This window comes from Periplaneta americana, chromosome 16, assembly GCF_040183065.1.
Source record: "Periplaneta americana isolate PAMFEO1 chromosome 16, P.americana_PAMFEO1_priV1, whole genome shotgun sequence".
NCBI classification, from domain to species: Eukaryota; Metazoa; Arthropoda; class Insecta; order Blattodea; family Blattidae; genus Periplaneta; species Periplaneta americana.
The window spans coordinates 32,989,907-33,005,092 of NC_091132.1; the positions used below are offsets into that span (position 1 = coordinate 32,989,907).

Sequence of the window (15,186 nt, forward strand, 5' to 3'; positions counted from 1 at the left end):
GTCACTGTTCAATTTTTATTTTTTACCTGAGTTTTTGAATGTACTTCACTCCCATCCTCTCTACTAGTAAACTTCCAACACAGAACCAAGGCCGCGTGTGCAGAGTTAGTGAGTATAGTATGTTCCAGAAACATGTTCGCGTTTTCCAGTGATAAAAGAGCTTTCAATATTGAATCATATTTTCGCACAGGTACTATCGTTCGTTTGCCTACGTCGCATCCTGGTTTCCCCTACCCGCTTCTGTTCGCCCCTCTGTAAAAGCTAGTGGCTGGGCTGTTTTAGCTCTTTTCTGAAAACATTAATTTCTGTTAGGAATTGGACGTTTACGTAATATTATACAACTGTTTAAAATACTTACTTACTTACTTACAAATGGCTTTTAAGGAACCCGAAGGTTCATTGCCGCCCTCACATAAGCCCGCCAGTGGTCCCTATCCTGTGCAAGATTAATCCAGTCTCTATCATCATACCCCCACCTCCCTCAAATCCATTTTAATAGTATCCTCCCATCTACGTCTCGGCCTCCCTAAAGGTATTTTTCCCTCCGGTCTCCCAACTAACACTCTATATGCATTTCTGGATTCGCCCATACGTGCTACATGCCCTGCCCATCTCAAACGTCTGGATTTAATGTTCCTAATTATGTCAGGTGAAGAATACAATGCGTGCAGTTCTGTGTACAACTGTTTAAATAACTTAAATAAAAGGGCCTCGTTAAGTAATTAACTGCCACGTGATTTCCCCCTTTCTACGACCCTGCGATAAAACCACTTGGACGGATAGTACATAGCATGTCTGAGTAATTTTATCTTTTCGGATCGGACAGAAGTGAAGATTGAATTTACAGTACGTAAGATAACTCTTTTATAGAGTAGGTACAGAATTATTTAAACATGAGTTACTAGCACGAAGGACGAAACTGGTATTTGGAATTAGGTACAATAGTCTATAGAGCGATATATATATATATATGCACAAAAGAACTGAAGACTGTATCGAAATGAACGCCCACCATTTTCAAAAATGTGTTTAAATATTCAAATCATGATTATTTTTCAATTTAATTTCATTCTCTATATTGTACGCTAATGTCCTCTAATGAATACAATACGTTCGAATGAATAGCTCAGTTCGTGAGTAAAAACACTTATTGTTAATACAATACTGTATCTTGATTAAACAAAAACCTAATAAAAATTATCAAACTCAAAATCGCGATATTTCCTAGTTTACGTTCCCTCCTATACCTAGTAAAGTGATTTGTTTGTATTTTACGCCAGTATCATCGAACTCCAGTCGTGGAAGGGGGTAGCAAACGGTGTTTCCGGTTCTCAACCGTTAATCCAAAGGTATAGCCAGGTTAATGTTAGAAATGTTAGTAAAAATAAAATGATGTCCCTGTATAAGAAACAAAGAAACACAGGCAGATTTTGTCATGAGAAGAATATTTCTTGAGATATCGTACAACGATTTTTTTTCTGGGGTATTTAGCGTCGATGCAATTGGTGACAGCGAGATGGTATATGAAAAGATGAGGCCGAAGATTCGCCATAGATTACCTGGCATTCGCTTTATTGTTGGGGAAAACCTCGGAAAGACCCCAACCAGGTAATCAGCCCGAGCGGGAATCGAACCCACACCCGAGCACAACTCGAATTAGCAGGCAAACGCACTTCTGACTGAGCTGCATCGGTGGCTCGTACGACTATCTAGTAGGGTGAATTTTCTTGAAAATATCTGATTTGTCCTTATCTATGTCCGTGTATTTCTGGTCGTTGGCAATATGAATAGTACTGCCGTCATAAAAGAGCTATGACCTCAGAAGGGCAACACTGACTGTCGGCAGCATGAGAAGAAGTCGCGCCAATGTTTTATAAGCTTTAATTCTTGTACGTTTTTGGACAAGAAAAGGTTTTAAAATGTTATTAATGGGATTCATTGCAAAGTTAAAGTAGGCTAATTCAACTTTGTAGAAATATTTTTTTGTTGTTCATAGCTTGAATGAACGAGAAAAAAACTATTTACACAATATTGAGAAAATCCTTAGACGAATTCTGAAGAATTCGATTCAAGTTTAGAAATTCCTCTCTATTTCAAGTAATATAATCTCACCTTCACTTTAATTTTCGTTTGAAAGTTATTGTATGTATTTTCATTGTGCGTGCGTGCGTGTGTGTGTGTGTGTGTGTGTTTTTTCTAGATCCTTGTGGTCGCCCTTATTGAACGGCAGATGGTTTTATTTAATAAATCCGATAAATGTGTATTAATTTTTCACAAATTTGTATAAAATGGCATGGAATATAATTTCTATTATCAATTTTATACTTAAGAAAAGTGGAATCTGAAGTGAGATGAATGTTAAACTCTTTTGTGCGAGATTGTGCGTATTTGCTTGGTTTCCGCACAAAACCAATCCGCGGAAAGTCTAAAATTCCACATTCAGTATTCCCAACCGAACACACATAACAATTTCCCTCTTCTTACCGCTTAAGTGACATATTCATTTTACTGCTTTAGGCTTTTAACATTATTTTTAGAGGCGTTCAATATAGTAATAATTATAAATTGGAAATTTACCACTGCAATTTCACCTGAATTGCACTGTTAATTATTGTTTTTAAATATTTGCAAAAATTAAGTAAACTCTACAACTCCACTAAAGTTACCGAATTCGTGATGCAAGTAACATTATGGAAGCCGTGAAAAAATCAACAAGATTCCAGACTCATCATAGACTGGGAAAAAAAAAAGACAGACGTATATCACAGAAAACATTTTAAAGCAACAATGTTGAAGATATATATTTTTGTTTTGCAAATTTGCCGTCATAGAACAGAAACCAAGATGGAGATTTTATTGCAACTAATTAGAAATTCCTCTTTCAGGTATGTTTAAACGATCTTCGCACAAAATAATGTACGATACACGAGCCGTATGTTTTCTTTCAATTCTCGGAAATTAAAAAAGCTCAACTATGTTTCGCTTTTTCAAACTTTTCCTGGAACATGAAAACTTCAACATACCGCTCTTGTAACGCATATTACTATTGTATAATACTTCTTTGTTTCTCTATCGTGTAACAAATGCCTTTATGAAAAGGTGGTCCAATCCCATTTACTAATGGGAGAACAATGGAACTTTCTTCACTGAGGGTAGTGGCTAACTAGCTGAGCCAGAAGGTTCTTTGGACTTTAAATATTCGCAAACAAAAATAGAAACACTTCTGCATAAAATTAATTTCTCCGAAATACGAGAGTTTGTAAATATGGAGTGTAGTTTGTTTCATTTACCTCTTCATCTTATGCACGAAAAAAAAAATTCAAAATAAAATTCTATTAACAATTTGTTATATTTACAGGTACATCTTTCCCGGATTAATTGACTTATAGACAACCAGACTCTTCGTCCTTGCAATGGTGTATCGTGACATGTAAATATATTCAGTATAGACTCTGTGTTACATAATGAATTATTCTTCTTCCATTAACCGAGATACGTGTGTTCGAATTGTTGGTGGGAGCACACGGAACTTTGGAAAAGTCTCGGACTACCCATTAATAAAATTAAAAGCATTGTTATCATTGTAATTTGGGGGTTCTTGCTTATATTCGAAACATACATTATAATTTTTAGAAGTAACATTTAAATGTTATTTTGATCTCTGATTTTATATTAATTTAGTTTTTTTTTCAACATTTATTGTATGTATACTTAAACCCTAAGTTACCGATATTATTCCCGTTACTATTGTATTTTTGTTTACCTCGCTTTTTTCAGAAGGTTGTTTTGTAATAAAGTATGTATAGTGATATTAACTGAAATGTGAAAGGATAAAAGATGTGGTATAGTATTGCAAGATTGCAAATAATATCAGAACACTGTTTTTACTTTCAGAACACATTTATTCACAAAAATGAATTTTCAGAGAAAACATGAAGGAAAAAAGTCTTACAAAATAAATTAAAGTATTGCACATTACATTGACTTGAAGTATCGGAGGCTTCGCTCCGGGACAGGAAGGGTAAACTTGTTTTGTTTTGGTGTTTGAGCGCGAGTAGTTATGCAAATGAAGTTTTATATCTTGAAGAACAGATGGGAGGTTGCTGGCACTCGTACAGGTTGAATTACATGTCGTAACAGTTCTGGCAGCTCTGTGTTTGGGTGTCATGCACACCTGGATCATTTCATTTCCAAACGAAATTAAACTGCAAACACATCGCAAAAAGCGTGTTGATTTATGTAATTCATCTTGCGTTCGGTGACGAAGTGGAAGGTAATTCAGGAACTGAGGAGAATTTTATGCGCTGTGGAGAATGTGTGGCGGAATGGATGATCTTAGTGGTGGTATCCATAGCCGTATCCGCCATAGCCGAGACCGCCAAGGCCGTAGGCGGGGGCGGCATATCCGTAACCTCCATATCCTCCGTATCCGGCATATCCCAGACCGTGTCCGTATGAGACAGCGGGGGCGGCGTAGGTGGCGACCTTAGCGACGGCGGGGGCGGCAACGACGGCGGGAGCGGCGGCGTAGCCGAGTCCGTGGCCGTATCCCAGAGCGGGGGCGGCATATCCCAGTCCGTGGGCGGTGGAGTAGCTGACTTGAGACACGTGGGACACGGGGGCGGCAGCTACGGCGGCGACAGCGGGAGCGGCGTGGACGGCAGCAACGGGGGCGGCAGCGTAGCCCAGGCCGTGTCCGTAGCCGTAGCCCAGACCTCCGTAGCCAAGACCGCCATAGCCGTAGCCAAGACCGGCAAGACCACGCTTCTCCTTCTTCTCCTCAGCGTAGGCGCTGACGGCCAGAGCGATGACAATGCAAGCCTGCAAGGAAGAGAAAATGCAGCGTTATGATTTGCTATCAATGCAGCTCATTAAGGCTATGACTATTTGTAAACTTAACCTCTCTGATTCCTTACACAACCTACTGACATTAGTCTTTGTTAACCACTATTTCATGTTACTAAAATCATTGAAGTCTAGAAAATGATGTTCACAGCTCTTTAATGTTATATGGATGCCAAGTTTGGTGCCCGACAGAGTAACAGAAGAATCTCCTTCTTGTGTGCCAGAGGAAACTGGAAAGGAAAATCCTACAGCTGAGACTGCAAGATAGGATAAGGAACATCGACATCAGAAGAAGGAGGATTCAATGATGCTGACACTACTCAAATGGAAATGGAGTAGACACGTGAGTAGGATGGACTGCAGCAGCAGGTGGACCTATGTCTCGACCATGTGGGACCCGCGTATAGGTAAAAGGAGCAGGAGTCGTCCGAGGAGAAGGTGGTCGGATGCTTTCCGGAGAGAAAAGGGAGCGCAGTGGATGAAGATAACGAGAAACAGGCAGGATGGAAAAGACTGAAAAGAACCATTACGAACACTATGTAAACTGTGTACCAGTGTGTATAGTGTATTTTTTTATTTTATTTTAGTAGGTTATTTTACGACGCTTTATCAACAGCTTAGGTTATTTAGCGTCTGAATGAGATGAAGGTGATAATGCCGGTGAAATGAGTCCGGGGTCCAGCACCGAAAGATACCCAGCATTTGCTCATCTTGGGTTGAGGGAAAACCCCGGAAAAAACCTCAACCAGGTAACTTGCCCCGACCGGGAATCAAACCTGGGCCACCTAGTTTCGCGGCCAGACGCGCTGACCGTTACTCCACAGGTGTGGACTTATAGTGTATGTCTAAGGGGATACAGTGTATAGTAGTTTGTATAGTGTATAGTGTATAGTGTAACTAAGATCTCTTGGACTGGCTCCTAAGTGAAGTAGATTTCAAGCTCACTCCACATTACTGCAGGAGGCATTTGCCCTTATGGAGATTTCCGGTTATTGGTATAACGTGCTTTAAATTCCTCCATTCGAGATATGTTCTGATAGTGTTGGGTTATATTTGGTTTGGGCATACATTTACAGATTTAAAAATATATGCATAAAACTTCGTTTATCCTCACAGCACATACTTTAAACTGATGAAATTCCATGTGATCTTTAGGATATTTTACGTTAAATTGGAGTCTTTTCCCAGGACTAAAAATGTTATTATAAATCTGTGAATAAAAAATGAGTATTTTCCTGAAAGACGAGTATTTTCCCTGGACCAAAAATACATTAGTATGTTACCGTGGACCAAAATAATAAAAAATGGAGTCTTTTACTCGATAATGCATAGCGACATACATTTCCAAGGATTATGTACTGATTGCTTTAGGGCAATAATAACATTTCTTATTTTGCTTCCTTACTTGCGATGAAGGTCACCGAAATGTAACCAGTATTTGTTACCGGAAAAAAGTTACATTCTGAGAATTGGTGAAGTAATACTGAATACCTCAACTTTCAACATGACCACAGGTGACTTAACAATTAAGCAGCAGTACAATTTACTCTCTTGTTCGCACCGTTCTGGTTTCTGCCACGACTAACGATGTTCGTGTTTGACTCATTAGTGTCAGCAACTTTACAAGCGAATACTGTGATTCTTTGCAGGAGATTGTTTCTCAGAATCAACACACGCTTTCAGTTAAATTGTTTCTTGCATAAAGCTGAACAGACAATATAAACTTCAATTCCATCGCTTTTCATGCAAGTACAAGTCGTAACAGTTTCCCACCAAAGAGATCGCAATTCAGTTCCTTGCGCATTATTCTAGATTTGTAGTGAAAAAAATGAGTTCAAAGGAGAGTTTAGAGGAGTGTTTTGATTACTTTGTAACTGTTACATTATTATTAAAATATTTTATGCATTTGAAACAACTGTAGAGAAATATTTTACAAACGTACGAAAGGAATTTTTTATGACTTTACACCGCAAAAAAGACAATTAATGTAGCAATACAGGAAGTCTTAATTTCCAGTCCGATATCGCGGAAGAAACTCAGCTTTTACGTTGGGTGTAAATTACAGTCTAGAGTTCGATTTCCGCTTAGATAATGAAAATCTGGCAGTTATCAGTGTGGTATTCTGCATTATCTTGGAATCTTGACGTTGTACTGATCTCACATCACTTCAGATCGTTTTATGTCAGTTTGGAAAATGTCGGAAGAATGAGTCAGTGGTCAAACCCGGAAGGATATTAATCCCACAATTATTGCATATTCAAGAGGCTAAATCTTAGGCAAAGTAATATTGGGCAGAAGAGGTATAGCTAACTTGGGCTTATTCAATTGCTAGTGAAGGGTACATTAACAAAATAATGTTAAGGATATTCAAAACTTTGGGAGCCGTTTCCAATTGCAAAATAGTAGTTGTGATTGACTTCATCATGTAGAATAGATAATCTTTTAATCTTTTATGCGCCTAAATACATATATTCAGCATATATATATATATATATATATATATATATATATATATATATATATATATATTGTTTTGTAATGAAAGAGCCCTTAACTTGCTGTTATTTGCTCCGAGTTTACAAGCATGGCTCATATATATCGCTAGTGCTGAGAGGAATAGACCACTTAGTTAGTCAGAGACTATCCAGAGTGCACCACATGCAGTGTGTTTATGTTTACATTCATAAATAATAATGAATAATGAGATGATGGACAATTGTTTGACTGTCATAGGGGAACCGGAGTACCCGGAGAAAACCTCTGTGTTGCCCGGACCACGGACTTCACCACACAAGTTATAACTTCAATATGTATCAACCGGGACTTGAACCCGGGCCTCTTGGCTTAGAAGTCCAATGCGCTGGGATTGAATGCAATTACAGTTCCAGTCTTTTAAGCGATCTCTGTTTTTTATATACATCACTAGCAATTGAAGAAGTCTTGAAGTTTTTAGAATAATCCGTCAATGCTTTTCTCATATTAAGAAAGGTAGTTTTGAAGACATTTCTTCGAATGCTTCGAAATTAGTATTATTTCCATTTAACAACTGTTCTATTATCGCAACATAATAATCTAATATACTTTTATTGGTTGTGCAACAGCTTTTGTTTTCCGTTTTTGCTTTATTATCAGAGAACGCAGCTAAAGGCGAGCCTATATTTTGAATTCTTTGCCAAGAGCTATTCTCAGGATAAATAACAGATAGTAATTTCCTCTCTTGTATGCATCTGAAGTCTGACTAGTATAATATGTAGCTAGTCGGCAATGTATGCAATGGAGGGGGAAAGAAACTTGCCACACTACCCCATTATCTCCTGGCCTAGTTGCCTCATGAGTGGTGCCTTCTTGGTATCACTTGTGAGGTTCAGACCTGTCTTCGGACAGTTGACTAAACAACAACAACAATTTCCTTTCACAACATTTCCTCCCTGATGATAGAGTTATACATATTATATCCAAATCGTTTGATGTTTATACGTATACCATATGGTTTAAAACCCAAAACAACACACAAGATAATACTATATAAGCTACTTTGAATAGTTTTGTACTATTTGAAATTTCTTACTGAGTCCACACCTATGGAGTAACGGTCAGCGCGTCTGGTTGCGAAACCAGGTGGCCCGGGTTCGAGTCCCGGTCGGGGCAAGTTATCTGGTTGAGGTTTTTTCCGGGGTTTTCCCTCAACCCAATACGAGCAAATGCTGGGTAACTTTCGGTGCTGGACCCCGGACTCATTTCACCGGCATTATCACCTTCATTTCTTTCAGACGGTAAATAACGTGAGATGTTGATAGAGCGTCGTAAAATAACCCAATAAAATAAAAAAAATTTCTTACTGAATTACCGATAGGGTATCAGTCGTTGGACTCGTCCTGCCATCTGTGATCGTACGCAAGAAAGCTGTAGCCTGGATTTAATTGCATCGCTGCGTGCCCCATGTCGGGAGGTCGACAGTTCTGGTGTTTAGAGCGGTAATGCAAATGTAGCGAGATGTTTATCTGTCGTTGTTAACGATTCTTGCAAAATCAAAGTAACTTCGTGACGTCAGGAAGACGAAAATCGTGACTGATTATGTAAAATTTCGTCACCGATAAAGAAAATGTAGGTGAAAGTGTGCGCCGTGTCCTCGAACAGTCAGTCATGACCGTGAATTGCTTTGTTTTGCACACGCGCAATAAGCGGAAACGCTGTAGCACCGCAAAGCAAGTTTCTATGAACACTCAGCGGTAGTAACTCACGACACCTTTACTATAGAAACTTCTATGTTAGCGAGTAGCCTGATAATGACTAAAAATCAAAATATTCGTACTTTTCTAGGGCGAATTAACTATCATTTAAGGATATACTGTGTATGGATACAAAATTGTGAATTTGCTATATTTTAATTATATATGGATAGCCTATAAAATTGTAAATTTACTATCTTTTAGGGATGTACTGTACATGGAAATTTTGAACCTGTTTTAAAATTTATAACGAAGCGTTTTTCTCACTGTGATGAAAGAACATTTTAAAGCGTTGTTAAAGGGATATTGCACAATATAAGACATTCCTGTTACCGTTGTTAACTATCACGGATGTCGTTTTCGTGGTTGATCTTAAGACCTCAAGTTGAAAGTTTCGATTGAAATAATACACGCCCATTTCCTCGCTCCGCCCTGTTATTACTATCACTGTTTTATTGAACTGAATTGTTGTAGTAATTATTTGTTTTAGTCTTCCAAGCCATAATTCAGAGTCAGATGTATTTTATATTACTTCGATTCATCCACTAAGCGCCAATATGAAAGAGACTGTGATACGCTTATTTTTTATCTCAATTAAAATAATTTGTTATGACAATTATATTGTTCGTGCAGTCATTAAATTTTATCTAGATTCCAAATTTTGATAAAAGCATTATACAAAAAAATGAGTTATTTAGCCTGAAATCAGAATTACATAGGCTAGACCTAGAGCAAAATTTACTATCTACAAATCTGAGTTTAATAATATTATGAAACCATGAAAATAATTATTTGAAAAGTTTAAAAATATCGATTCGAAATTCAGAGGAGGAAAATTTTTGAGCGAAAATTTGGAATATATTTGGAGTTATATAGTTCTATAATTCTTTCCAGATCCTGTTGCTGGTCAAACATTATACTTCTGTTACTTGCAAGATGTATCCTTGTCTTTACTGGAAAGGCTTGACACTTCCTCACTAGATAAGGGTAACAGTAGATAGAGAAACCAGAATATTCCAAGAAAAATGTAACAAGACACAGCTTGTCAACTACAAATTCCACTTCAGATTACTGAGCTGTGAACTCGATATTCTGGCGTAGAAAGTCGATCAGTAACGAATATGTGTTACAAATTTTTAATTATTTTACGACGCTTTATCAACTGCTATGCTTATCTAGCGTCAGAGTGAGATGAAGGGCAGCGAAATAAGCCCAGGGTCCAGCTCCGAAAGTTACCCAGCAGTTGCTCTTAATGGGTTGAGGGAAATCCCAGGAAAAAAACCTCAACTACGTAACTTGTCCCAACCAGAATTTGAAGCCGGGTCCGCTCGTTTCACAGTCAGGCAGGCTAACCGTTACTCCACAGCGGTGGAGTGTTATATTTTATTTTGTATATTCCAATTTAATCTAACACAGGAAATATAGTACTAAGTTTACATTTTTTTCAGAGATTTTTTTTTAGAAAAATTGTAATGGTGATGCATTATAAAATATTTTGTTATGATTACAAAACAGTCTATGTCAAAATTTTTACCAAAAAAAACGCAATTTAACGTCCTTATATATTTTGTCTCTCTTGTCGTTTCTTGTTTGTATCTTATTATGCTCAGTGTTGGGTTGTGAAAGAATGAACGAATTTTGTTCAAATTACCCAGGGTATGCATCTGTGAGACAATTAACCTAGCTAGTGTGTATATCAAGTACTATAATGTTTACTTGAAAATTTATAAAACGTTATTTGATTCTCTCAGGACAGAATTGCTGAAATTAGTAAAATATTCCGAACAAATATCTTTTTCGTTTACTTTAATTTTCATGTAAGAAGTAGACCCCAGTGAAATATGTAGATACAAGTAAACATTAAAATATTTCTTATATAACGATGATTTGAGATATTCTGCTGTTTTTTTAATTAAAATAAGTCTTAGCGTTTAAACATATTTAAACGATTATAAATTATTTTCTTGTTTTCAAATGATAGAAGTACTGATAATACAATCTTAAGGAAATTTGAGATATTCTAAAATGTAAGTTTCGCTAGAGTAACTGCAAATTTTAAGACTATAGCAATAGTATTCTATTTTTAGAAATCTGCCGTATGTTTCGTAATGTGACACTCACCAAAACCTTCATGTTGATGTAGTTTGGTGAGTTTTGTTCTGTCTGCAGTGAAGAACTGAAGTGAACTGATTGCTGTCTATGGATTAACTTCTCGTATTTATACTCAACCGACAAAACTTTTACAAATATGCGGCTATATTTTTCTCCCCCCTCAGGAGTTGGAGAACAACCCCACCTCCCTTGTGAGTGTCAAATTATACGAGGAGATCGTCACACCCACTGTTAACCTTCTGAGTCTCATATTCGGACTAAAGAGTTGAGTTACGGAGAGTGAAAGGGGGGACATGGTCAACTTACCATAAACAGGTTGCACTTCTTTATGTGGAAATAGTTTTTACAGAGAGAGTTTCTCATTCTTTACCGCGCTCCGTGGCGGGAAGGCCACGCACTCGGTCCGCGGTGCCCTGTGATTTACTGTCGCCATTCAATTATCAGCCCTTGGGGAACAAGTATCCTTTCCAGGCTATTGCCGGAATAATCCTATTTCCTGCACGTGTGTGTGGCTTGCTGAATATTGCACTCGCTTAGAATTTTGTTCAGAACCTTAAGTTCTTCGACGACGATTTTAAGGGCAATGCGTACGGGACGTTCAGCTATATAGTGATTCATTACTGGTACAACTATTACAGCCAAGACTCCTACATAATAAAAAATTTCTTCTCATTAAAAAATGTACAGATATCAAGCTTATCTTATTAGGAATTTAATCTTATGAGGGATTTAGCTTTAATGAGTTAAAAATATAATCTTTATATTATTACACATTTTTCAAGACTTACGCTACTCATTTTGTACAACTATACATAAATTGCATACATTTTCGACTTCTAACACCTGTAAATTTCTAAGACTTGATCGTCTTGGTTTACTAGAGTCTATATCGAAGTGTAATATGAAATCAAACATCAAATACTATTACTGCCTCATTTATTTATTTATTTATTTATTTATTGGATTGATTGATCAATTGATTGGTTTATTTATTTATTTAATAAATTATTTATTTACTTATGTATTTGTTTATTTATTTATTTATTTACTTATTTTCTTATTTATCTATCTATTTATTTATTTATTTATCTATCTACTTATCTATTAATATATATATTTATTTATTTATTATTGAACATAACAGGCAAAGCCCAATTACAATGTTCAAGACTGACAAAGTAATTTATAAAACATAAAAAACGAAAAGGAAACATACTCTTATTGAAAACTGAAACAAAATAGAAAAAAGAGAAATTGAAAATAAAGTGTGAAAGTAGCTTCAAATTAACTAACAACAATATTTTGTAAAATATGATAACAAGTAATTCTGTATTTAGAGAAATTCATATTGAAAATGCCAACATTAGGATGAGGATGTAATTTATTGTATAATTGTAACATTTGGAAAACTGGGGAAATTTGTGCGATTCGGTATTTGGCCTTGATATAAAAAATAAATTTCAAAAATTTTATATTAAGCTTAGGTTCATATAATATTATATAATAAAATAAACCAACATAGTCCAACTTATTGTTAATAATTTTATAAAGAAAGTTTAAAGATTGAAAATTTCGTGTAATTTGCAAAGCAGTAAAATGTAAATATTGAAGCATTGTAGCATAACTCTTAAAAGTAGGATAATTATTATAAAATCTATAATATAACCACTTTAGAAATTTATTTTGAATGTTTTCTAGTAACCTATGGTTGGTTTCCTTGGTATACAATTATTTGTTTGAAAATAATTACATATTTTTATAACTCTACATAAAATTGTATACAGTTTGACTTTTTGACACATGTAAACTTTTAAATATAGATATGGTATCTTTAGCCTACGCGTAATATATAAAAGTGTATAGCATTACTTATTTTCTAAGAATTACATATTTTGTACCGATTGAGTAATTTATTTCCCGGCCGCAAAGCGGCATCTTCTGCAATCGGCGGGCGCGCTCACACACGCTGATTATGGAGAGGGAACAGTACCGGCGATTCAACAAGCCACACAAACTATTAATCAAAAATATTATTAATTATAAGCAGTTAAAGTATACTTTACTCACCTACATTAAGAAAAGAGAGCCTGAAACTCTCTGTCTTCTTGTTCCAGATGGAGATGGTGAGTCTTTTTGCTTCCTTTCAACAGGCTTCTATGATAGCACATACAGCAGAACAGCAGACTATTCTGTGAACAAACTTTATACAGTGTTCGAAGATGAAATTATCAGTAGGAATGTGAGACCATCAACTCACTGACTCTTCTCTGCGGAAAACTTTAAAATATAAAATATATAAAATAATTCGCATAGGTATCTTGGAACAACTGAAAAGCAACATACGGGAAAACATCGCTTCTTTTTCTCAAAGAAAATGAATGTTACGTCATTAGTTAAGCAAGTATTAAAATCTTCGGAACAAGAAGGAAGGCAGTCTTAGAATCTCATTTCTTATTTTGGGTGAGTTAATGCCTAACGTTTCAGCTGCTTACACAGGGCGAATTGAAATTCTGGAACCACATTTTATTATGTCTGATACTGTATGTTACATAAATGCAGATTTTAGAGTTTATTATAACATAAAAGAATCAATTACAGAAATATTAACTGTAATACTACGTCATCTTAAAAGTCGCCATACCGGATACAACTTTGAAATTTCAGATCGAAAATAGATCGTTTGACCAGTGTAACATTTGGTGACAAAATCAATGATAAAGTTTGATTTTACATATCTGAATTCAGTAGAAAATATAACACATTAATGTCCCGATGAAATTTTTACCGCTTGTGCTAAAGTCACTCCTAGGACGTTTCAGCGTCTTTGACTGGGTGTGGAAAACATCTATGATTGTGCATTGCCGAAAATGGATAGCATGTCCATAAGCAGAAAGGTATGAACAGCATAGGGAAAGAATACATTGTTATTTCTATTTGGAGCTCATATCTTTTTCATTGTTTTCCTTATAATCAACACAAGCAGAGATAAAAGACGTAGAGACACCAAAACTAAAAACAGCAAACTTAAAACAGTAGATACAGTTCCAGTAGAAAAGGAAAAATAGCAAAAGACGAGAAAGAGAATTTAGAAACAGCAAACTTTGAAACAGAGAAAGCATACGCAGTAAATTATTTAGTTACTCGCAAATAGCTTTTAAGGAACCCAGAGGTTCACTACCGTCCTCACATCAGCCCACCATCGGTCCCTATCCTCAGCAAGATTAATCCAGTTTCTACCATCATATCACACTTCTCTCAAATCCATTTTAATATTATCCTCCCATCTACGTCTCGGCCTCTCCAAAAGCTCCTATGACTTCATCCCTCTTAATCCCAAATATTTTCCTAAGCACCTTATTCTCGAGCACCCTTAACCTGTGTTCCTGTCTCGAAACGAGAGTCCAAGTTTCCCAACCATACAGAAAAACCGGCAATATAACTGTTTTATGAATTCCGACTTTCAGTATTTTTGAAAGCAGACTGGATGACAAAAATTCTCAACCCAATAACAGACATTTACTATATTAATATTTATACTGCATTTATAATTCATAAAATCTGAAATAGCAAAAGCATAAAAATAATATTTTTGTTATTTTAGTAGGTTATTTTACGACGCTTTATTAACATCTTAGGTTATTTAGCGTCTGAAAGAGACGAAGGTGATGATGCCGGTGAAATGAGTCCGGGATCCAGCACCGATAGCTGCTTTTCAAGACATTTGAGACGCATCACAAAATCTCTGTTCTTTTTATGTAGTCACATATTTACTAAGCTACCTTAAACATTTTCATTACTTACTAATATGATGAGTTCGACAAGATGGATGCTGAATATCTCCATTGATAATAAAAAGCATTATTTCATTTAAATAATTGTGTTATTTAAAAATTAAGTTTCCTTCTTTAAATGTTCAAATACTTTCTGTTTTTCGTGCTATCTGAAATAAAAACGAATGGTAACTTTCTTAGGTAGGCTGTTTTGAGTCTCATGCATTAAA

General features: G+C 36.0%; 1 protein-coding gene across 1 annotated transcript; it reads right to left on the reverse strand.

Moving 5' to 3' along the window:
* Window positions 1-3,881: 3,881 nt before the first annotated feature.
* On the reverse strand, window positions 3,882-11,344 carry LOC138691067 (cuticle protein 65-like). The gene is made up of 2 exons (XM_069812745.1): window positions 11,196-11,344; window positions 3,882-4,821 (listed from the first exon to the last, which is right to left on the reverse strand). The coding sequence occupies exons 1-2, from the start codon at window positions 11,205-11,207 to the stop codon at window positions 4,336-4,338; spliced, it is 498 nt and encodes a 165-aa protein (XP_069668846.1). The 5' UTR covers window positions 11,208-11,344; the 3' UTR covers window positions 3,882-4,335.
* Between the last annotated feature and the right edge of the window lie 3,842 nt (window positions 11,345-15,186).